Source organism: Taudactylus pleione, unplaced genomic scaffold (assembly GCF_031769625.1).
Source record: "Taudactylus pleione unplaced genomic scaffold, aTauple2 ptg000762l, whole genome shotgun sequence".
In the NCBI taxonomy this organism is placed as follows: domain Eukaryota; kingdom Metazoa; phylum Chordata; class Amphibia; order Anura; family Myobatrachidae; genus Taudactylus; species Taudactylus pleione.
Window position 1 is genome coordinate 1,807,198 of NW_028285164.1, and position 26,265 is coordinate 1,833,462.

Below are 26,265 nucleotides of genomic sequence, written 5' to 3' on the forward strand. Positions count from 1 at the left end.
ACGCAATTATATTTTGAACGATTATCGTTAAACAATATCGTTTAACGTAATCGTTTGAAAAAATCGTTCACTTTCTGAGTCAAACGATGATTATCGTTCATGCGCGTTCACGTTTGTAGTTCAGTCAGACTTGTCAACTGAACGATTTTCAGTAAGGGAATATGCAAAAATCGTTTGTAGTTCAAAAAAATCGTTCATTACACTTTAAAAAATCTGACAGATAATCGATCATAAAATCGTTGGTAACAAAATTGTTGCGTGTGTATGCAGCTTTAATCTTGCCGATGAAAATAGTGACTAAAAGTGCCCACACACATACCGATATACTTTCGATCCGACTATGTGTCCGATTTCCCTTGAAATTCTCCCCGGCAGCTCAGCACACGATATGCTGTCCAATCTTCATACGATCTCCTGCAGCCAGACTTATTCACAGTGCATTGTGTCCTAGATTGTCAGATCTGCCGTCCTGCACGGCAGATCTGACGATGTGATCTGCGACCTGCGGGGGCGCGCATCGCATCGTGATCGTGAGTGGGGACTCACGATTTGGGCATTTTTTACCCGATCTGTCGTTCAAATGTGTCGGAAGCGGCCAAATCGGCAAAAAAAATCGCTATGTGTGTGGGCACCTTAAGGCCGTGTACACACTGGACGATAACCATGAACGATAATGATATTGTTCAACGATTTATCGTTCATATCGTTCAGTGTGTTTGCATTCACCGACGTGCGATGTGAGCTCCCGCGGGATGATAACGATATCCCGCTGTCGTTCGTCATGGCTGGCATTGGCAAGTGTGGATGCACTTAACAATGCCGTCACCCCTGCTGGGCCCGCTGCTGACGACATCACCCCGTACACACATCGTCCAGTGTGTACGGGCCTTAAAAGTAATCCTTGACAGCATTTTTCTTTTAAGACTAAATTGTAACAATAACAAAAATCTAAACATTTTAATGACGAAAATTACAACAAAATCTGTGTCCAATTTTAAATAAGTGACTAAGACTAAATTTTAAATCCTTGACAAAATAAATGAAGGCATTAATTTGTATAACACATTCTCACTCAGCCTACTGAGCCTAGATGACTAAACACTGTAGTTACTGGTATGATTTAAGGCCCTCATTCAGAGCCGCTCGGTAGCGGCAGTACGCTCGTTCCGAGCGATGTTTGCACATCTGCGCATGCGTACGGTTTTTAGTACGCATGCGCGAACCAGTCAGTGCGGCCGAAAATCGTTTGTACGCTATATAGCGAGTGCCTGCTATTTTGAGTGACAGAATGAGGCGTATGTGGGTGGTAACAGGGGATGGTGCTTGAAAATGGGGAGTGGAGATCCGAACGCAGGCGTGCTTAAAGGTCAAAACGGGCGTTTTATGGGTGTGTATATTTAAAACAGCAGCGTCATTGACCATGTCACTGGGTTATTTTAGAGCCAGAACTGCTCGCAAATTTGTGGTAGCAAACACCAACCACAAGAATAGCGAGCAGTTCATACGCTGGTCGATGTACTCGATTAATCTAATAAATAGCGGACATGACGTAGGATGCGAGCGGCCAGGGGGCGTTTTTAACAAATAAACGAGCGTATGTTTTGCTCGCTCGTTCAGACTTAGAGGTGTGAACAGACTACAATGTGCGTACGGATCATTTGAATAGCCACCCCTTGTTTTTAAACGAACGACCGCAAATAGCGAACGGCTCTGAATGAGGGCCTAAGTTCTCTAGAGAAAAGATCTTCAGTAAAATCCATTACAGTATCAATAAACTGTTTGCAAAAATTATGACTAAAACATTGACTAAAATTAGACTAAAATAAAAACTGAGGCCCACTGACTAAAACTTTACTAAAACAAAGCAAAAAAAGAGACTAAACTGTGACTTTAAACCAACTACAATTTTAAATAAGTGACTAAGGGCCTGATTCAGAGCCGGACGCAATTAGCGCTCGCTCGTCCAGAAAATAGGGGTGGCTATTCAAATGAACCGTTCGCTCTTTGCGGTCTGTTCACGCCTCTAGGTCTGAACGAGCGAACAAAACTTGCGGTCGTTTTTTGGGAAACTACGCCCCCTGGCCGCTCGCATCCGACCTCATGTCCGCTATTTATTAGATTAATCGAGTACATCGACCTGGGTATGAGCTGCTCGCTATTCTTGTGGTTGGTTTTTGCTACCACAATTTTGCGAGCAGTTCTGGCTATAAAACAACCAAGTGACGTGGTCAATGACGCTGCTGTTTTAATTATGCACACCCATAAAACGCCCGTTTTGACCTTTAAGCACGCCTGCGATCGGATCTCCACTCCCCGTTTTCAAGCACCTTCCCCAGTTACCACCCACATACGCCTCCTCCTGTCACTCAAATTATCAGGCATTCGCTATTTTGCGAGCACATGAATTTCGGCCGCACTGACTGGTTCGCGCATGCGTATAACAATCCGTACGCATGCGCAGTAAGGCAAACATCGCTCGGAGCGAACGAGAGGGGGGTACACCATGTCAACAGAGGCTGTGGTCTTTGGGATTAAAGCCATATATTCCATTAATTCAACCTAATCGACCCACCCATTTCACCCTCCGTGAGTTATGAGTGGTGGTTGTTGAGGATTCTGCTCTGGGTTTCCTATGTTATGTACTGTTTGTTCTATTATTAATCTTTTTTTTTACTATAAAATCCGCCTCCCTTGGAGTCTTTTGTGCATTTCTATGTTATGTCTTGTAGAAGATTTTCTCTATACATATTGTCTAGTAATATATTATTCATATTCTACCTTAATTAATGCCTCTGTAATTTTATGGCTAACCTTCCTGTGATCATGTATTATACATTTATGTCCATGTTTATGGCTTTACTGTGTACTTTGTATTCTTATTGCTTTACTGTGTACTTTGTACTTTGCATTTTTATTGCTTTGCTTCAATAATGAAAATAAGGTGCAGGCTTCCTCTTTCTCAACTGTGCATGAATCAGCCTTTATTTCTGTAAAACGCGTATTTCTTGCAGTGTTGAAAACCTTAAGCCCTGGTCCTGCAGTTTTAATGCATTGGAATGCACCAGTGTTACACTGACACCAGGGTTGAGGAACCTCCCCCAAGTGACTTATTTTGCAACTTATTACTGGCAGTTTCAACCGCAATTTGCGAGTGCGCATGCAGAATGTGCCTTTACTGTACTCTTCTTCCAACTGCATGCCCCGACTACATGCCCATTCCAGCCTCCGGCCCGCACCCCTAGTTATAACCAGTTGCAAGTCAACCGTACAACTGAAAAAAGACGCACATGTGCACTAACAAATGCCATAAAAAGCCGCAACTTACCCTTACAGCTGACTGAATAAGCCCCACAGTATCTAACACATACACAGACTGACAGAGCGTCTGGAACTCACAGAGATACACAGGGGCATATTCAGCATGTTAAAAAATATTGCCAAGTGTTAACTTAAGGTTTCATCTCGCTGTAATAATCAGCGAGTCCACTTGAAATACCGGGGGTGGGATGTACTAAAGGAAAAATGCGGTAAAAACCCAGTTTTCTGTGTTTTTACCGCATTTCCATATGTACTAAGGCCCGTCCACCCTTTTTTCGGCGCGGAGGGTAACACCAGAAAACCTGTCATTACCCTATAGAAGCCTATAGGCTTCTTACCGGACTCCGCACCCGCCGCCTCGCCGTCGCCCAGCGCTGGCCCCTACTCACCTGCACTCCATTGTCTCCGGCCCGTACTCCTCCTGGGTCCTCCGTCTCCTCCTCCTCATAATCTTCTTCCAGGTGCAGGGAGGAGGAGGAGACCGGGGCTTCCTGCACATGTCACCAGCAGGAGGCTCCCGGGGCTTGGAGGGGACGGGGTCCCACAGAGACCCCGTCACCTGGCATCGGCTGCTTCGCAAAGGGCAGCTCTTATCGCAAGAGCTGTCCTTAGAAATACTAATCGCATATGTTAGTACATATGCGATTATTAAGGTTGCGGTGACTGGCGGAATGGTCACCGCAACCTTACTACATCCCACCCCGGGGCTATTCATTACCCCGTAGCTGCAACCGCATCACTTCCGAAAAGCTGCCATTGTTGCAGAGAGTGAGACAGCTTTCGGCAGCGTGTTACACGCCACCCGGCTCTCTGCAGCTCCGGAGAGTAACGCGGCCGCTGATCACACTGTGCATGTTCCAGGTATGCGCAGAGGCGACATACTCTGCATACCACACACCAGGGGTGGACGGAGCGAGCACAGCACATGTGTGGGCAGATCCATCCTGACCCAGTTCAGCTAGTTGGTTCAGGTTCAGCCATTTAAGATGGGTGCGGGTGTAGGGAGGAGGCATGGAAGAGAAGCTGGGGGAAGTGGGGACACAGCAGGGAGGGATCGGAAAATATCCCTCCTCTGCACAAGCTGCCGTGTAAGTACAGGGATGGTAAATTACCACTTTGGGGCCCTCTCCCTACAGAGTCGCGATTCCCAGTATTATTTCCCATTGCTGCTCACTTCACTAGGTAGGAAGTGGGTGGGATCTGGGAGATCTGCCCATTCTTTTGGGGGTGCACCTTCCGGGAGTGTAGGTAAGTGTGACACATTCACTTAGGGTCCCCCCCACCTTCATACCTTTTCAGGCCAGCACTGACTGTGGAATACTGGAGGCCACAGAAGGTCCTTCTCTTCCTGTATCCATGGTGGCTGCAGTGGCCCTTTAACCCCACCTCCTGCTCGGTTAGTCATTTAGCCCCACCTCCTGCTCAGTCATTCAGCCCACCTCCTGCTCGGTTAGTCATTTAGCCCCACCTCCTGCTTGGTTAGTCATTTAGCCCCACCTCCTGCTTGGTTAGTCATTTAGCCCCACCTCCTGCTCAGTTAATCATTCAGTCTGCCTCCTGCTCAGTTAGTCATTTAGCCCCACCTCCTGCTCAGTCATTCAGCCCTGCCTCCTGCTCGGTTAGTCATTCAGCCCTGCCTCCTGCTCGGTTAGTCATTTAGCCCCACCTCCTGCTCAGTTAATCATTCAGTCTGCCTCCTGCTCAGTCATTTAGCCCCACCTCCTGCTCAGTCATTCAGCCCTGCCTCCTGCTCAGTCATTTAGCCCCACCTCCTGCTCAGTCATTCAGCCCTGCCTCATATTTTTCAATCCTGGGATAGTCAGGAATGAGTTGAATTACATTCCTGGCCCAGCACAGGCCCACAGGGAAAAAAAAAAATTTCAAGGCCCCCAGCCACCCGCAGGAATAATATAAAAATAACACCCCCACCCCCACCCCAAGCCAGCCCAGCACCACACTGAACAGCAAAAAAAAAAAAACATTCAATGGACGCTCCCTCCAGAGTCCACTCCAGTCCAGAACATATTGGCATGGCAGCTGGTGTCTTGAACAGGTAGTCAGACGATGAGCTTTCCCATAGATAAGCCCTTCATTGCAAACACTAAGACCTTCATTAAAATGTACCTCCCAGCATTGCCCAGCCAAAAAATGAGTATTATGCAGGGGGCATGTTAACGCAGCATTTCAGGCATGCTCACACGTTGCGAGGGCGTATCTACTGCTCCCGGAGCGTTACGCAGCCTATTCTCCAGCCTCACCGTGTATTGTCGTGAACACCAGTGCGAGGTGCGTGTTGTACCTGCATACCACGGAATTATCCACACTGATCGTGATGGGCTGCAATATACCTCCCATTGGGGTTGGGTATGGGATGCTAGCACTCAGAATCTCGACGCCGGCATCACGACTGGATTACAATACCACCTACCGGTAAGTAGGCTAACCCTACCCCTAACCCTCTCTGCAGCCTAATCTGACCCTCCCCCCCCCTTTCCCCTGCAGCCTCACCCTCACTCTAGTTCAGGGAGAGTGTGAAAGCAACACATATGAGCACGGCGGTAAAGTGGGCGTGTACTGCTACATCTGAGAGGTGTGTCATATGTGATGGGTGTGTACTGCTACATCTGAGGGGCGTGTCATACATGTGATGGGTGTGTACTGCTACATCTGAGGGGCGTGTCATACATGTGATGGGTGTGTACTGCTACATCTGAGGGGCGTGTCATACATGTGATGGGTGTGTACTGCTACATCTGAGAGGCGTGTCATACATGTGATGGGCGTATACTGCTACATCTGAGGGGCGTGTCACAAACCTGACTTACATCCAAATGTAAATGAGCCCCAAAAGCAGTCAGTAAGATCTATTTGTTGATGAACAGACTGATACTTTTCAGAAAATGCTCAGCCATAGGGATCATTGTGCCTTATATTCAATGCAGGGAAATTATACTAATGATCCCATTTCAATGTATATATCTGGTTTTTTTTTTTTTAAATAAAACAGCTTCATAATAGGGGTAAGGTGCAATCAGGGAGATTACTAGACTCTTCAGGGAGACAGGGAGATTGCTGCTATTTCAGGGAGTCTCCTTGATAATGAGGGAGAGTTGGCCAGTATGCTCTAGTGTAGAACTCTAACCCCTCCCCCTCCCGCTAACCACAATACAATCTGTTGGGATGGCAGAGGTCGGGATGCTGACCACTGGGATCATAACTACATCCCCTCCCAATGTGCCGGGAGTCACGACAGTCCATTCATATTGGAACTGTCTTACCTAAACCAGGACAGTTGGGAGGTAGAGGTAAAAGAAGACAGTCTCAGGGGTCTATGTACTAAGCAGTGTTAGGAGACAGAGTGAAAAGTGATAAGTCTGTGATAAGGTGCCAGCCAATCAGCTCCCAACTGTCATATTTCAAACACAGCCTGTGAGATGACAGTTGGGAGCTGATTGGCTGGCACCTTATCACTTTCTTATCACTTTTCACTCTGTCTCTTATCACTGCTTAGTACATAGACTCCTTAGTCACCGCTAGGTGTCCTGGGAGTGATGTGGCTATTACTGGACTCCATTCTAATTACAATACTGGTAATTTACCAACAGTAATGGACACGAGACATGACATCAATCATAATAACATTTATTGAATATCTGGATAGACAAGTATGTAAAAAAAAATCAGACCAGATCATTTATATAATCACAACAATAACGCACATGTATGACATAACTTTTCAGCCATCTAGACATTGGAACATTTCCTGACACATGTAATTATCTGGATGCAAAAAGTCAGAAGAAATCCGGAGAGATTGTGGTAAACCAGTTGAGGTCACATAAAGAGCTGCAGAAATTGCTGATCGGCATCTGAAATGCCAGGATGGGTCTTGGTAGAGCTTTTTTAAAAACATTTTTAAGATTGATTCCTAAAACATTAAAACTGAGATACAAATATCCCACCCAACCCCAATATTCCTTCCTTCCGATACCTCCCCGGGGGAAATGATCATGACAATATATCCAAAATGTGAGACATTATCCATATACACATGATTTAGGGGTTATTTATAGAGTCCATACATGTTTTTCTTATAGAGAATATGACTGGCTGTACCCAGATAAGGTCACGGTATCCCTGTACCTATCACACTGCCAGCCAATAATTCACGTGAACGTGCAGCAACCCGGGATATTGCTCAGAGTGAAAGGGCCCGGTTGAAATAGACTGGTTATTTCAACCCGGGTAACGAGCAGGGATGGACACGTGTTCAACCCGCCTCGCGGTGCAGTGTGAATCGATGCGACCTGGCTCTAGTTCACTGCATAAGAAGAGCTGATCTCATCTCCAAGCGATGGCTGGGACACAGAGCGACAAAGTGATTGATCCAAAGGCACGAGGATACAAACTGGAGTCCATAGGAAGAGTCAGTGTCATTGCATTAAGATCAGCGCTATATTTACAAGATTATTATTATTATGATGTATAATAAATTCCTCTAGGTGTCTTTCCATGGCAGGGGTCTACATTTCTAGCCGTTGATCTTTATCCAGGCACCATTACGCACATAGAAGGCAGCATGCAGGGGCTCAGTGAAGGTGGTGGAGAAGGTGTGTAAGTGTCTGATGGGGTCACACAGCTGATAGAAGGACAGGCGCCCGGCCTCATAGTCCAGGTATATTATTAAGTTCTGAAGTGGAGATTTTGGGTATAATTCTGTTTCCACCTTGTCATGTACAGCGGTAATACAGTCTTTATTTCTCATTACACACCAAGACTTGCAGCTACTTCCAATGAGAGACGCACCTCCTTGTCTTTCTATACTGGCATAGGCGGCTCCAACCCCCCACTGCCCAGATTCACTTGTCTCTACCGTCCAGATATATCGCCCTGAGGAAAATGAGTATTTACTTAAAACCTGAGGGCAATCATTGAAACTCTCCAGGTTTTCTGGATGATTCTGGTTTATTTCAGTCCAGGATATAGTTCTCCCACCTTCTGATACAGCTACCTTATTACCGGCAGTGTCCTCATTTAGCTGTATTAGGGAACTTTCAGGTACATTGTATGTTCTCATAACATCCTTAGTCATGATATTAAATAATCGATGGCATGCGCTCATTAAAATAATGTCTTCGTCACGGGACACTGAGGTAGAGAGTATCCTGTCCAAGCTCCGATCATGTTTATCATCCTCTCCGGAGTCACTTCTGTCAATCACTCGGTCTTGTAAGACCGTTAATGGATCCTTCATGTTGTACAGTTTCTCAATGTCACCCATCCTCCCCACCAACTCTTTATTCCGCGCTTCCAGCCGCTGCATCGGGCGATAAATTGTCTGTTCCTGGCTGGTTATAAAATGTATACACTCTTTTTGCAGGTTTCTTGCCTCCTTATTAATGTGATTAAACAAGAGGTTTATTTTTTTCTTGGCAGCAGCTGAATCTTTTTGCACTTTTCTCTTGTACGTTTTCAGTTTATTAAATTTTGTCTGAATGGTGTTTTGCTTGGAGAAGTGTCTTAGATAAACTTTTGTAAACTCTTCCTTTTTCTTCTGAAAAGCTTCCTTTATTGTCTGGACGTTACATTCCCTGTGATCGCCAGCCAGGCAGCACGTCTCACACACACAGACGGTGTCCTCAGAGCAGTAATACTGCAGACGCTCCTTGTGTATAGAACATTTTCTATGCTCCAGGGATGCGGTAGGCTCCGTTAAAAAGTGATTCAATGCCCTGTTGTGCACCTGGAGGTGAGTGTCGCACAGGGAGGTCTCACACTGAAGACAGGTTTTAACAGCCAGGACAGGAGAATCAACACAGTACAAACAGAAGATCTTAACCTCCTCCTTAGACGGAACAGAGTGAGTTGGATGGAGTGTCTCTACAATGTTACTCAGCTTCCTGTTCTTCTCCAGTGCTGGGCGTTCCTGATACGGTGCTCTGCATTCCGGGCAGGAATAGCCCCCAGCCCCCTCCTGTGTATCCAGCACACTCACAATACAGAGCCGGCAGTAGTTGTGCCCACATCTCAGGGATACAGGGTCTGTATAAGTGCTCAGGCAGATGGAGCAGCTCAGCTCCTCTCTCAGGTCTGCAGACGCCATTCTGACATTAAATGAAAGTGAAAGTGTCCTCACAGGCAAGCTCTAAATCATTGCACAACACAAAGCTTTAGCTATACTATACTAGTGGGTGGAGTTCACTATATTAAAGTAACAACACCCAAAATTTTAATTTTTACAGATATAACTGTCGGGTAACTCTTACAGATATGAGCTGTCGGGGGAACCCACCTCTGCCGATTCCCCAATTTGATAACCTATCAAATAATCCACAATATATCATCGGGATCTTGTCAGGAAATCGCTTCTGGGTCCTGACTACCTTTTCCAGTCACATACCGCATTCTGCACACTCGTGACTGGGAGGGAAGTATACCATAATACAGAGGTTCCCAAACTCCGTTCTCAAGGCACCCTAGCAGTCCAGGTTGTAAGGATATCCATGCTTTACCACAGGTGATTTAATTAGTGTCTCAGTCAATTTGATTTGACCAATTGTGCCATACATGTCTACCCTCCCGGTTTCCCACGGGAGGCTCACGATTTTTCGGGTAACCCCCCCGCACTCCCGGAAGGGTAGGCACTTCTCCCACATTCCGCCCACTTCCTAGGGAAGTGGGCAGAATGGGGAAAATTTCTGCGGCGATCGCAGGTCCCCGTGTAGGGGGCGGGGCGTAATGATGCGATTCTTCATGAATCGCGTCATTAAGCCCTGCCCCCTATTTAAATGTACTCTAATCGCGGCTATTTGCCATGAAGGGGGCGGGACTTAATGACGTGAACCGTCAGGCCCCGCCCCCCATCACAACTCACTTGTTTCTCCTCCCCAGACATCTCCCGGGGAGGAGAAATTAAAGGTAGGCATCTATGGGCTATGCTCAACCATGGATATCTCTAAAACCTGAGCTGTTGCGGAGCCTTGAAGACTGCTTTTGGGAACCTCTATCATAAGGAGACCTTCTGGATTCCAGCACTCAATCTTGCACTCACCTAACTCAGGCTACAGGTCTAACAGGACCCTTCCCCAACACAGTCACTCACTGCCACCATACACTGTGTAATAGGGGCAGCAGAAAGCCTGACTTAATAACACACTAGCACATACTCTTTCTTTCAGTAGCTAAAGGGTTAGCACTTCACACACTGGCATTTAAAGGTTTAACACAGCCAAGCAACCAACCTTTCCTAACAGGGAATCGAACTGGCGGTTCGATTCCCAGCAGCGGCAGCCCGACAGCTGAACAGATTCCGGCAGCGGCAGCCCGACAGCGCTAGAAATCCCGAACGTCCTGAGGTAAGTAAAGACTAACCTAACCCCCCTAACCCTAACCTCTCCCCCAAGTGCCTAACTCTAACCCCCCCTTCCCTGCTGCCTAAAAATAAGTCCCCCGGGGGGGTGCCTAACCCTAAGTCCCCCCCGGGGGTGCCTAACCCTAACCCTCTCTCGCCCTAGCCTAACCTTTACCCTCCCGGGGAGGGGTGCCTAACCCTAAGTCCCCCCTGGGTGCCCTAAACCTAACCCTCCCCCCCTGTGGCTGTCCGCTCTCGGCGCCCCGCATCTCTACGATTGGGATGCCGGGCGCCTGTCTACCGGCAACGGGAAAATGACAGGTGTCTAGATATAGATGCCTGTCATTTAACCCACGCCGGGATAAAGCAGTCGGGAAGCCGGCTGTCGGGATCACGTCAGCCGTTTTCCCGATTGCATCCCATTGAAAAAGGGAAAGATTTTTATACACAATCGATTGCAAATTGCACAATTGCTGATGTATGGGGGCCTTGACCTGGGAAACGTGACCTGTGTGTGGGGTCCTGAGGACAGAGTTTGAGAAGCTCTGGTTTAGAGCAATAAAAACAGACTTATTAAAATGGGATTTTAAGATACAAGAAAAAAAAAGTACAATGTTTACAGATTATAAGAACAATTAGCAACAAGATGACATAAAATAGGAGAAAGTCAGAATATAAAATGACATATATTTGTGTAATCTGCGTCAAGGGAAATTGGCTTGGAAAAATGGACAGCTCATCAATACAACTGATTGCACAAAAGTCCGACAATTTGTTATCTATACAACAGAGGTCCCCAAATTCAGTCCTCAAGGCCAGAGCCATAACTAGACATTTTGGTGCCCTTTGCCAGAAAGCGCTTTTGGTGCCACCCCCATCTTAACAGGGACAGTGCGTGTCGCAGGCGCCCGGGCCAAAAAAAGGGGCATGGTCTCGTAAGGGAAAGGGCATGGCCACACTATATTACCCCCAATTCACATTATGCCACACAGTACAAAGCCCAGCCCCCTTACACATTATGCCCACAGCACAAATCCCCCCCTTTCACATTATGCCCACAGTACAAATTCCCACTTATACATATGCCCACATTACAAATCCCCCCTTACACATTATACCCACAGTACAAATCCCCCCTTATACATATGCCCACAGTACAAATCCCCCCTTATACATATGCCCACAGTACAAATCCTCCCTTACACATTATGCCACACAGTACAAATCCCCCCTTATACATTATGCCCACAGTACAATCCCCCCTTATACATATGCCCACAGTACAAATCCACCCTTATACATATGCCCACAGTACAAATCCCCCCTTATACATATGCCCACAGTACAAAGCCCAGCCCCCCTTACACATTATGCCCACAGTACAAATCCCCCCTTACACATTATGCCACACAGTACAAAAATAAAGAACGTTAAAAGCGCTCAAGTAAAGGTGCAAGTAAAGTAAAAAATATAGTGTTGTCCAATTGACATAAAATAGTCACTTGTTTATAGTTCAACTGTTGTACATCCTTATTTTCTTTAGAGTCAGCAACCTGGTTTCTCCACTTGGTTTTTCACACTAAGCATCAAAAGGCCATATAAGACAAAAAGAGTGGAGAATACATAGTGTAAAACCATAAAACATTTATTCACAACAACATTAATAAAAAATGGTTGCGTACCATCCAAAACCTTTACAGAAAGGCACAGTTTTAGGCATATAGGGGTAAAATATCTGCTCCCCCTATTTGAGCAATACCTTACCACAGTCAGGGTAGATGGCAGCAGCACAGGATACAGCACCAACGTGTTTCACCCCAAATAAGGTCTTTTTCAAGGTGAGTTTTGTTAAGAGAACTGACCAGGTTTTATACCCAAAGTGACTCCTCCCCTTCTTTAAGGGTTTTTTGTTATACATCTCAGGTGTGTTATTTATAGTATCTGTGTACATTCTTATCCCTAAACATAGACACACTGCACTTCCTTACTGTGTAGTCCCCTTGTTTTTACAGAATCCAAAAGTGCTCCGGATCGCGGATTTAAGCGACCATTTTTTATTAATGTTGTTGTGAATAAATGTTTTATGGTTTTACACTATGTATTCTCCCCTCTTTTTGTCTTATATGGCCTTTTGATGCTGAGGGGTATTAGTGTGCAAAACCAAGTGGAGAAACCAGGTTGCTGACTCTAAAGAAAATAAGGATGTACAACAGTTGAACTATAAACAAGTGACTATTTATGTCAATTGGACAACACTATATTTTCACTTTACTTGCACCTTTACTTGAGCGCTTTTAACGTTCTTTATTTTTGACCATACATACATCTGTGATTGGTGAATATCACATTGTTATTAGCTGCCAGGTGCAGCGTGGAGCGCGAACATCTATTTCTCTGTTTTACCACACAGTACAAAGCCCAGCCCAGTACCCCCTTACACATTATGCCACACAGTACAAAGCCCAACCCAGTACCCCCTTACACATTATGCCACACAGTACAAAGCCCAGCACCCCCTTACACATTATGCCACACAGTACAAAGCCCAGCCCAGTACCCCCTTACACATTATGCCACACAGTACAAAGCCCAGCCCAGTACCCCCTTGCACATTATGCCACGCAGACCCTGGGCTTGGCATGCCTACAAAATGGCGGTGACACCCCCCATTTTGTTCAACTGTCCTGATCGCCGCCTCTACTCTGCCCCCAAATGCCGCAGCATGTCCGTCATGCTGCCGCTAAGGGGGGACTGCGAGCGATCAATCATGACCCATTCTGCACACGTGCAGACTCCTAAACATCGGATATCTGAATCAGGCACTGTGTATCTAATTAGCCTTACAGTCAGTAGTCTAGAATTTGATCAGGATTAGCAATGAACATGTAACCCCCCAAATTTCCAGGAATGTGCTCAGATCCTTCTCTAAATCATATCAGGGACAGCAAAGGGTCTTAAAGCTATGTGCCATCTCACTAGACAGGGTTGTGGAGGGGGCTATTTCTCCTAACCACACACTTGTATGCTGCTGCCTGCTCCTAGGTAGATGGCACAGAAGCGGTCTTTACTCCTTTAGGACACCAGATGAATTTTAGGAAGGTACATCACATGAGCTGCTATTGTATAAACATCAGACATGAACCCCAGGAGCTATTAGCCGGAGAGGTGATCCAAGGACAAGATCAAGTACAAAAGTCATGGAAATCATAGCAGAATTGGTCTGATGCAGAGGGACAATGACTAAGGTAACTGGTGTGATTGGTTTCCGGAAGTATATACACCCAGATTGCAGAGGACTGGCTGTTGACAGGTAGTGAGTGTGCAGAGAGCATGCACTGTGCAAATGTATGGTGAATAGGTGCTTTGACAATCAGCTCCTACCACGACTCATCCAGTAGAGCCACTGGCCCTCATTCAGAGCCGCTCGTAAGCGGCCGCTCGTTCGTTATGAGCGATGTTCGCACATCTGCGCATGCGTACGGATTGTAATACGCATACGCGGACCAGTCAGTGCGGCCGAAAATCGTTTGCTCGCTAAATAGCGAATGCCTGCTATTTTGAGTGACAGGAGGAGGCGTATGTGGGTGGTAACAGGGGAAGGTGCTTGAAAACGGGGAGTGGAGATCAGAACGCAGGCGTGCTTAAAGGTCAAAACGGGCGTTTTAAGGGTGTGCATAATTAATACAGCAGCGTCATTGACCACGTCACTTGGTTGTTTTAAAGTCAGAACTGCTCGCAAGATTGTGGTAGGAAAAACCAGCCACAAGAATAGCGAGCAGTTCATACACTGTTCGATGTACTCGATTAATCTAATAAATAGCGGACATGACATATGATGCGAGCGGCCAGGGGGCGTCTATTTCAAAATTACGACCGCAAGTTTTGTTCGCTCGTTCAGACAGAGAGGCGTGAACAGACCGCAAAGAGCGAACGGTTCATTTGAATAGCCACCCCCTTTTTCTGAACGAGCGAGCGCAAATAGCGTCCGGCTCTGAATCAGACCCACTGTCCCCCAGGGGTGTGGTATGATTGGTTGACAGTTATTATGTCGCCATGCATCATGAGAATATCGACATGGTGGGACGGTCAACATGCTTAGCATGTCAACAGTGACCCTATTAGTATTCATCATGTCTACACGGATATGTCGACATGACCAACTGAGTTTTATCTTGAAGATTAGACTTTTGCCCTGACTGGCTGTCCGGCTATTAGCTAACCAAACAGCCATTTTTTTTAACTCATTGCGCTGCCAGAGTTCTTCATCAAAGTCGGGGATTGGTCAACTTTTATTTTATTTCCCAATTAGGTTACGTCAGGGGGCAACTATTCATCTTATGACCCTGGATGCCGACAGCCCGGAGGTACCAGGAAAGGCTGAATATTTATGTTTTGGATACGGATACATCTTCATGTTTTGGTTTGGTTTATCAAAACCACCCGAGTGTTTTAGTTTTGGATCTGTATTAAAAAAAAAAAAAGAAAAACAGCTGAATTGACGAAAATCGGATTCGTTAGCATGAAATCCAAAACTCGAGTTCCGAACCGCTGGGTGATCCGAACCCCAAGTGATTCCAAACTCAGGACCTGATTCTGCATGGATCGCAATTGCAACCGTGTATTCAGATCGGTCGAAGGTGTGTACTGCGCCCTCTTATGCACTGCAGTGTGCGTGATAACATTGCGATCACACTGAGATCGCACACGCAGAAAGAAAGCCACTGCAGAGTGAGTGACGGGACGTCAGCGTTTGGGAGTGGTGATGGGGGAGTGATTGGAGAAACGCAGGCGTGTCTGTCCATTTGATCGCCGTTGCATGGGTGTACATAAATTATCTACTGCGACGGTAAACACAGCTCTGAGTACTCACTGCGTGCGATGAGACTTGCCGTTTCTGAGACAGGTCAGAGCTGCTGTAATTGTGCGTGAGGGGCCGATGTTACTGGATGTTACTGATGTGTACGCAGTACTGCGAGGTATTACGGATGTGAGATAGCGGTAGTGGGCGTCTCTATGCTGGCTGTGCAATTGCAAACATTGGAATATTTTCGCAGAAGACCTGCGTGCGTGATCGCAATAGAGATCTGTGATGAATCAGGCTTTCAAACTTGGTTCAACTCAGAATCCCTAAATTGGGTTGTTGTCTGCTCTCTGAGAGTCAGACACGCACATCTCTAATATATATATATATATATATATATATATATATATATATATATATATATTAGGGGTGAGCAGGTTCGGATTTCTGAAATCCGAACCCCCCCAAGCCCCCCCAATCCGAGGCCGATCCGAGTCAGGCTCGACTTTTCCCGCCTGACTCAGATCTGAAATCGAGGCAAAACGTCATCATCCCGCCTTCCGGGTCTCGCAGGTTTTGGATCCTATATGGCGCCGGCGCCATTTTCTCACTCGGCTGTGGACAGTGAAGAGGGAGGGTGGGAGTTAGGGCTGGCTGGGCTATGTAGTGTAGTGTAGTGTAGTGCAGTGTAGTGTTGTGCTGTGCTGTGCTGCTGTTCTCCATAGGGGCTGTGTCCACTCCTCCAAAGTCCATAGGGGCTGGCTGTGTTGTGCTGTGCTGCTGTTGTCCATAAGGGCTGTGTCCACTCCTCCAAAGTCCATAGGGGCTGGCTGGACTGTGTTTTTCAGTCAGTTGTTCATAGGGGCTGTGTCCACTCCAAAGTCCTGTGCAGAGTCCCAGTCCTAAAGGGGTGCTGTAGTGTTGTCCAGGGGGTGCTCTGTCCATCAGGGGTGCTCCCCCAAAGTGCAAAAAAAAATTATATATTTTCTGTGTTTGTGAATTGTGTGCGCAGTAGCCACACGTGCATCAACAAAGTAGTACCAAGCGTGCGCCTGTGTCATAAGTAAAGGGCCGGCTGGCTTGACCATTAAAGGATGCTGTAACCCCCAAAGTACACTCCAAACAAAATAAAAAAATATTTTCTGTGTTTGTGAATTGTGTGCGCAGTAGCCGCACGTGCATCAACAAAGTAGTGCCAAGCGTGCGCCTGTGTCATAAGTAAAGGGCCGGCTGGCTTGACCATTAAAGGATGCTGTAACCCCCAAAGTACACTCCAAACAAAATAAAAAAATATTTTCTGTGTTTGTGAATTGTGTGCGCAGTAGCCGCACGTGCATCAACAAAGTAGTGCCAAGCGTGCGCCTGTGTCATAAGTAAAGGGTCGGCTGGCTTGACTGTTAAAGGGTGCTGTAACCCCCAAAGTACACTACAAACAAAATAAAAATATATATATTTTTTTGTGTTTGTGAATTGTGTGTGCAGTAGCCACACGTGCATCGACAAAGAAGTGGCAAGCGTGCGCCTGTGTCCCATAAATAAAGGGCCGGCTGGATTGACCGCTAAAGGGTGCTGTAACCCCCAAAGGGCACTCCAAACAAAATTAAAAAAACATTTTTTTTGTGTTTGTGAATTGTGTGCGCAGTAGCCGCACGTGCATCAACAAAGTAGTGGCAAGCATGCGCCTGTGTCCCATAAATAAAGGGCCAGGTGGATTGACCGCTAAAGGGTGCTGTAACCCCCAAAGGGCACTCCAAACAAAATAAAAACATTTTCTGTGTTTGTGAATTGTGTGCACTGTGGCTGCACGTGCATCAACAAAGGAGCAGCGCCAAGCGTGCGCCTGTGTCCCATAAGTAAAGGGCCAGCTGGCTCATTTCTTAACGGGTGGTGTAACCCACAAACTGCACTAGTCTCCAACAAAAATAAAAAATTATTTTCTGTGTTTGTGTGCACCTTAGCCGCACGTATATATCGATATAACATAAATGGAGGACCAAACTTTCTCCGATAAAAATAAAATAGGGAAAGATCAAGAACCACTTCCTCCTAGTGCTGAAGCTGCTGCCACTAGTCATGACATAGATGATAACATGCCATCAATGTCGTCTGCCAAGGCCGATGCCCAATGTCATAGTAGAGGGCACATACAATCCCAAATGACAAAGTTCAGGAAAATGACCTTGAAAAAAACATTTAAATCATCTGAAGAGAAACGTAAACTTGCCAATATGCCATTTACGACACGGAGTGGCAAGGAATGGCTAAGGTCTTTCCCTATGTTCATGACTAGTGGTTCAGCTTCACATGACGATGGAAGCCCTCCTCCCACTAAAAAAATCAAAAGAGTTAAGCTGGCAAAAGCACAGCGAAGAACTCTGCGTTCTAAGAAGATATCACAAATCCCCAAGGAGAGTCCAAGTGTGGTGGTGGTTGCGATGCCTGACCTTCCCAGCACTGGACGGGAAGAGGTGGCTCTTTCCACCATTTGCATGCCCCCTGCAAGTGCTGAAAGGAGCACCCACATTCCACTTGCTGATATGCAAATTGAAGATGTCACTGTTGAAGTACAACAGGATGAGGATACTGGTGTAGCTGGCGCTGAGGAGGAAGTTGGCGAGGAGGATTCTGATGGTGATGTGGTTTGTTTAAATCAGGCTCCGGGGGAGACAGTTGTTGTCCGTGGGATGAAAAAGCCCATCACGGTCATGCCTGGGCAGAAGACCAAACATTCCACCTCTTTGGTCTGGCAATATTTCTATCCAAATCCGGACAACAACTGCCTTGCCATATGTACCATATGTAAAGGTGAAATAAGTAGGGGTAGGGATGTTAACCACCTAGGAACATCCTCCCTTATACGGCACCTGCAGCGCGTTCATAAAAAGTTACTGTCAAGTTCAGAAACTTTGGCTAAGACCGTAAGCAGTCCAGGGACACCTAAATCCCATTGTCCTGTTGTATCCAAGCGCCTGAAAACCACACCGTCAACTCCCTCCTCGTCAATTTCCTCCTTAGTCAGGGTCGGAAGTAGTCCTGCAGGCCATGTCACTGGCATGACTGACTCTCCTATCCGGGATTCCTCCGGAGGATCCTGCATTGCTACGCCTCCTGCTGCCGCTGTTGCTGCTGCTGGGAGTCGTTCATCATCCCAGAGAGGAAGTAGGAACACCACTACTTTTACTAAACAATTGACCCTCCAACAGTCCTTAGCGAGGAGGATGAAGTACGACAGCAGTCATCCTGAAGCAAAACGTATATAACTGAGGCCTTGACTGCTATGTTGGTGTTAGACGTGCGTCCGGTATCCGCCATTAGTACAGTGGGATTTAGACATTTGATGGAGGTAGTGTGTCCCCGGTTCCAAATCCCGTCTAGATTCCACTTCACTAGGCAGGCGATACCGAGACTGTACACAAACGTCAGAAAAAGTGTCCTCAGTGTCCTGAAAAATGCCGTTGTACCCAATGTCCACTTAACCACGGACATGTGGACAAGTGGAACAGGGCAGACTAAGGACTATATGACTGTGTCAGCCCACTGGGTAGATGTATCACCTTACGCAGCAACAGCAGCAGCGTCACCAGTAGCAGCATCTCAGAAACGCCAGCTCGTTCCAAGGCAGGCTACACTGTGTATCACCAGTTTCAGTAAGAGGCACACCGCCGACAACCTCTTAGAGAAACTGAGGGAAATCATCGCCCAGTGGCTTACCCCACTTAGACTCTCCTGGGGATTTGTGATATCTGACAACGCCACCAATATTGTGCGGGCATTACATCTGGGCAAATTCCAGCACGTCCCATGTTTTGCTCAAACAATAAACTTGGTGGTGCAGAATTTTCTGAAAAGCAACAGGGGCATGCAGGAGACGCTTTGGGTGGCCCGAAAAATTTCTGGCCACTTTCGCCATTCAGCGACTGCGTGCCGAAGACTGGAGCGCCAGCAAACACTCTTGAACCTGCCCCGCCATCACCTGAAGCAAGAGGTTGTGACGCGGTGGAACTCAACCCTCTATATGCTTCAGAGGATGGAGGAGCAGCAAAAGGCCATTCAAGCCTATACATCCACCTATGACATAGGCAAAGGACGGGGTATACACCTGACTCAAGCGCAGTGGAGAATGATTTCCGTGTTGTGCAAGGTTCTCCAGCCCTTCGAACTTGCCACACGTGAAGTCAGTTCAGACACTGCCAGCTTGAGTCAGGTCATTCCCCTCATCAGGGTTTTGCAGAAGCAGCTGGAGAAAGTGAAGGAGGAGCTAAGACGGAGCGATTCCGCTCGGCATGTGGGACTTGTGGATGAAGCCCTTCATTCGCTTTTCCAGGATTCCAGGGTGGTCAATCTGTTGAAATCAGACCACTACATTTTGCCCACCGTGCTCGATCCTAGGTTTAAAGCCTATGTGGTGTCTCTCTTTCCGGCCGACACAAGCCTGCAGAGGTGCAAAGACCTGCTGGTGAAAACACTGTCAGCTGAAGCAGAACGTGACACGTCAACAGCTCCTTCTTCATTTTCTCCCGCAACTGGGGCTGCCAGGAAAAAACTTAGGTATCCTAAGCAACCCGCTGGCAGTGATGCAGGGCAGGCAGGACCAAGTTTGGACATCTGGTCCGGACTGAAGGACCTGGCAACAATTTCTGACATGTCTACTGTCACTACATATGATACTGTCACCATTGACAGAATGGTGGAGGATTACATCGGTGACAGCATCCAAGTAGGCATGTCAGACAGTCCATACCTGTACTGGCAGGAAAAAGAGGCAATTTGGAGGCCCCTGTACAAACTGGCTCTATTTTACCTGAGTTGCCCCCCCTCCAGTGTGTACTCCGAAAGAGTGTTTAGTGCACCCGGGAACCTTGTCAGCAAAAGACGTAGGAGGTTGCTTCCACAAAATGTGGAGATGATGTTCATAAAAATGAATTATCAACTCTTCCAGGGAGACCAGCCTCCAGAACGTACAGAGGGACCAGTGGTGGTGGATTCCAGTGGGGACGAGTTAATACTCTGTGAGGATGAGGATGTACACAACACTGAAGAGGGTGAGGAATCGGTGGATGAGGAGGATGAGGATGACATCTTGCCTCCGTAGAGCCAGTTTGTGCAGGGACAGATTAATTGCCAGCTTGTTTTGTGGGGGCCCAAACGAACCAATCATTTCAGCCACAGTTGTGTGGCAGACCCTGGCGCTGAAATGATTGCTTTGTTAAAGTGTGCATGTCCTGTTTATACAACATAAGGGTGGGTGGGAGGGCCCAAGGACAATTCCATCTTGCACCTCTTTTTTTTCTTTGCATTATGTACAGTTTGGGGCCTAGTTTTTCAAACTACCATCCTGTCTGCCACTGCAGTATCACGCCTAGATGGGTCACGTGTTTGTGCCGCCCACTCGTGTCGCTTAGCATAGTCATCAAGCTACCTCGGTGCAACCTTTTGGACATAAAAACACTATTGTGAGGTGTGAGGTGTTCAGAATAGACTGGAAATGAGTGGAAATTAAGGTTATTAAGGTTAATAATAGCATAGGAGCAGAAAAACCTACAAATTCTGTGATTTTAGCTGTTTTTATGCTTTTTTCAAAAAAATACAGATCCAAAACACAAAACCCAGAACCCAAAACACGGAAGGGTGGTTTTGGCAAAACCAATCCAGATCCAAAACACGAAGGAAGATCCAGATCCAAAACCAAAACACGAAAAGTGGCCGGTGCACACCCCTAATATAATATATATATATATATATATATATATATATATATATATATATATATATATATATATATATATATAATTTTGCTAAAAAATTGTGTGCATGTGAATACATAGTTTATATAAATATAGTGATAAGACAATAAGAGTAAGTAAAATAACAAATTTATTATAGACACAGAGTAAGGGACCTCAGAGATAAAAAAGGTTACCCTTAATCACACATATATAAAAATAAACAAGAAAGTATAAAATCCAGAGGCATTTCTTGTTTATTTTTTTATATGTGTGATTAAGGGAACTATTTATTCACATTCACACAATTTTTTAGCAAAATTAGTTGCTCTAATATCAACTCCCCCCCTTGTCTACATTGTTTTTAAATACTAACACGAGTATTTTTTATGTTGATTCAGAGCGGACGCCTTAATATTTTGGGTTTTGTTTGCTATATGTTCACTATATGTTCACTATACACTGTGTCACTTCACTTTGAAAGAGTATTGGCGCCACACCCATCTGCTTCTCTCTCTCTCTCTGTATATATAAAGTATGCAATATCCGTTGTTTCTGTGTATAATCACTTCTGTAGCCACGCGTAAAGGTCACAGATGTACAAAACTTGGCTCAATGAGAAACAATCAGCACGCACTAGGGGGTCTATTTACTAAGCAGTGTTAGGAGACAGAGTGAAAAGTGATAAGTCTGTGATAAGGTACCAGCCAATCAGCTCCCAACTGTCATTTTTCAAACACAGCCTGTGAGATGGCAGTTAGGAGCTGATTGGCTGGCACCTTATCACTTTTCACTCTGTCTCCTAACACTGCTTAGTAAATAGACTCCTAGGTCTCCAAATGACGTCTGAGATCGCAGGTCCTCTTCCTTCACCACTCGATATCCCTTGAGTCAAAATTCTGTCAATAAAAATGATAAGAGAGGGCACCTCATAGTGCATAAAGTATTTAATGTTAAAATCAATGGTGGACACGTCACAGCTGTGCCCGTACCGAAAACAATATTGTGTGGGCTTGATACCGCATGTTCTGTATATTAAAACATCCACCAACAACCCCCATCTGCTCCTACGGCATCCACCACCGTGTGCAATGTGCAGCCATTGCTTGCTGGATACAGACCACGCCGAATCACCTTAACTCGTCTCGGGATCAGGAATCCACAATCTGTCGGTGTTCAGAACGTCACAGGGTCCCCAGGGCCGGATTGAGGGCCACATGGGCCTGGAGCTGAAAATGACCAAGGGCATATTATGAGAAGCGTGACCAGTGCTATGTGGGTGTAGCCAGTGCCATGTGGGCGTGTACACCCCTATACTCTCAGACCCAATGTCTCCCTAAATATGTAAAAGAAAAAAAATGCTTAATTTTGTGAGGTAAATAGAAATAGAATTTTACTACTTATGATTTATGGCCGACCGTGTGGAGAGCAGATGGCCAGTCATCATCATGTTGTCATGACAATGGGCCTATTTTTATCGTGGAGGCCTGGAGCTGTAGCTCCATCCGCCCCATTGTTAATCTGGCCCTGAGGGTCCCTCTCTAACGAGTTTTGGCAAGGACTTCGTCAGAGGGATGGGCTCTGTGACTTTGATAGATACTTTTAGCTTTTTTTTTTTGTTTCCAATAGGTCGTCAGCTACAACTGCTTACATATGGTAATTCAATTATTCTCTATACCATACATCGGGACTTGGTTTTCACGGAGATCTTTTTTCTGTGCCTGTTTACTATTAAGTATTCATTGTTGGGCCATCAATAAACCCATGTTTCCATATACATTAACTGAAAGACTCATGTATTAATATTTAGATGTACCAGTCATCCAGTTTATCTTAAATCCCGATATATGGGAGAGGGTTACATTTTTTATTATTATTACATCTACTGCCAGTATGATGGTTGTATGTTGCAAGCACTTTAGGAACAATAATAGAACACTTTAGGAACAATAATAGAACACTTTAGAAACAATAATAGAACACTTTAGGAACAATAATAGAACACTTTAGGAACAATAATAGAACACTTTAGGAACAATAATAGAACACTTTAGGAACAATAATAGAACACTTTAGGAACAATAATAGAACACTTTAGAAACAATAATAGAACACTTTAGGACCAATAATAGAAGACAATCTCTAAAATCTACATTTGTACCAAAGGCTTATGCTGCATACACACGTAAAGATTTTCTATCCAACCATCCAACTAGTTGATTGGTTGGAATGAAAATCTGGTAAGGTATGAAAGCAAAGTGCAATAAAATGCATATATACAATATTAGTCGTATTTTCTTGCAACGGTTATATTATACCTCTTTATTACTAGTCATTAGCTTCGGAATTCTTCAAACCTTTAACAATCTTGTGTCGCTGAAACCGGAAAGTTTCTAACGCACAGACGGGAGTATTATTCTGCCGGCATATCTAGTAACCCTTCTATTTTTTGTTTAATTTTATTTCTAATGCTTCTACCTATTGGTGTTAGATGTTTATATCTGCTATATATAAAATCACATGCAGATAATTATTATATGGCAACCAAAACTCATGTCATAAATCCCCTGGCGTTACCCATCATTATACCTAAATTAGGCGAGGGTCATATGGCTAATAATTATAACTTGCAATCGGACTTTTACATGAACTGGAATCACACACTGGAACTTAGAAGGTACATTCCAGTGTATCATATGGCCTCCTCCCTCATAGTTCTCTGTCTAGGTTATTCATAGAAAGGGCGTAGTTTCCACTCCTTCGTTTAAGCCCATTAGGCACCAACGTTCCTAAGCTTACAATCCAATAGGTTTCACCTTTCAAGAGGGACTTAACCCTATCCCCACCTCTTTTATCAACACTTACTAATTCTTTTCCTTTAAATTTGAGACCTGCTGGGTTGCTGTTATGACAGAGAAGAAGGAGGCGCGCGTGGTACACTGTGATTTGTTATTTTATTTTTTATGTTCCGCATATGTTCCAAGACTCGGAGTTTTAGCATTCTTTTGGTCTTTCCTATGTACTTTAGTCCGCATGGACATATAATCATATAAATTACATATGTGGAATTACAGTTTATCATACTGTTGATCTTATATGATTTTTTTGAACTCACATCACAGAAATCTTTTGCTCTTTTTTCACCTAAATTACAGACTTTGCATCTTCCACATGAATAAAAACCTTTGACTTCATCTAAAAAGCTTATAGTGGAGGGTTTCACTTGTAGGACACTTTTAGATAAGGATTAAACGTTTTTTGCTTTTTTATATATGATGTCTGGTTGTTCAGGGAGATAGTCACCAAATATTGGGTCTGATTTGAGAACATGCCAATTTGTCTTAAGAATTTTCTTAATCGCTTTATCTTGGCTATTATATTGTGTGACAAATGGACAGAGATACTTCTCACTTTTGTCCTTATAGTTTGATAGCTCTGCTCTTTCTCTATTTCTAACCTTAGTCTGAGATTCCTCGATTAAGTTTGTTGGGTACCCTCGTTCTTTAAACCTAGATTGGTACATATTGGCTTATTAATCAAATTGTTCTATTGAATCACAATTTCTTCTCAGTCTAGAAAACTGGGAATAGGGGATGTTCATTTTCCACTGTGATAGGTGGCAGCTCTGAAAGTCTAGATAGTTGTTACTATCGACTTTTTTTAAATAAATATTTGTATGTATGTATGTATGTATGTGTTCCCCTGCCTGTATGTGTATGTATGTGTGTAGATATGTGAGATCCTGCCTGTATGTGTATGTGTGACCCTGCCATGTATGTATGTGTATATATATATATATATATATATATATATATATATAAATAGCGGTTATATTATATAGCACACACTTTTTTTTGAGGGGGGGGGGGTCGCCATAGCACGCTCGTGCTCCTGGCCACATGCTACACAACTGTATATTTATTTACCAGTTATATATAGCGCACACATATTCCGCAGCGCTTTACAGATAATATTTGTCCATTCACATCAGTCCCTGCCCCAGAAGAGCTTACAATCTATATTCCCTATCACATTCTCACACACATAAGCACTAGAGTTAAATTTGTAGGGAGCCAATTAACCTACCAGTGTATTTTTGGATATACACACACACACTGACTCCGTGACACTCACGCATGAAACCTATGCATACCTCCCAACTTTCTAAGGCAGGGAAGCGGGACTCTTTGCGCGCCCGAAAAAGGGGCGGGGCTTAAAAAAGGGGCATGTCATCAAGAAAACGGGGCGCAGCCTCGCGTGAACCCCCCGTTTACGTCACAGAAGGGGGCGTGCCCAGCATTCTCCGAGATGCTGGGCAGCCCCCCAGGCTCTCCCTACTATAGTGAACAGATGCCGTGCGCATCACATGGCATCTGTTCACCTTCTGCACACCTGCTGCTCTGCTATGCAGAGCAGCGGGCATGCTCTCCCCAACTTCCCCCCCACCGCGGGACACTGTGGATCGCGGGTGGGACAGCGGGACAGTCCCAGAAAAACGGGACTGTCCCGCTGAATGCGGGACAGTTGGGAGGTATGCCTATGGGGTATAAACCCATCGCACATAACCATCAACTTTGTTCCTTACCCTACAAATCACCAGCTATTACATCTACCTCAAATCACTGGAAACCTATGGCAATGGTCATTCCAGACTTGCAAGGAGGTCACAGTATTCCAGGCAGCAGTCATCATCCTCAACACTGGGACTAATGTCCGGCCTGGATAATCAATATTTTTCACCAGAACATGATCACCGCAGGGAGACTGATCACTTACAGCAGCCACAGGTTTAACATCAGGGGTATAATGGTGTCCCAGCCTCATCTTCTCTGCGGTCATCGCTAATGTGGGTTGGAGGAGCAACACTGGTTCTGCTGACCCTTATAAAAAAAAAACTCAGGTGTATACTGTATATATAAACAAAAACTACCAGCAGGAGATTGTGTCTGTGTAGACATGTCACTTTCTTTATCACTGTTAGTGAGAATAGTGAGCAGGTTCATCATTAACAGGGACCTGAATGCACAGGAAAGTATTTTCAGTTTCATTCTTTGCTACAGCATACCCAAGGT

General features: G+C 45.3%; 1 protein-coding gene across 1 annotated transcript; it reads right to left on the reverse strand.

Annotated features, from left to right (window-relative positions):
- Nucleotides 1–7,849: 7,849 nt before the first annotated feature.
- LOC148476896 (E3 ubiquitin/ISG15 ligase TRIM25-like) lies at nucleotides 7,850–9,421 on the reverse strand. The gene has a single exon (XM_088457523.1). The coding sequence runs from the start codon at nucleotides 9,419–9,421 to the stop codon at nucleotides 7,850–7,852; it is 1,572 nt and encodes a 523-aa protein (XP_088313649.1).
- Between the last annotated feature and the right edge of the window lie 16,844 nt (nucleotides 9,422–26,265).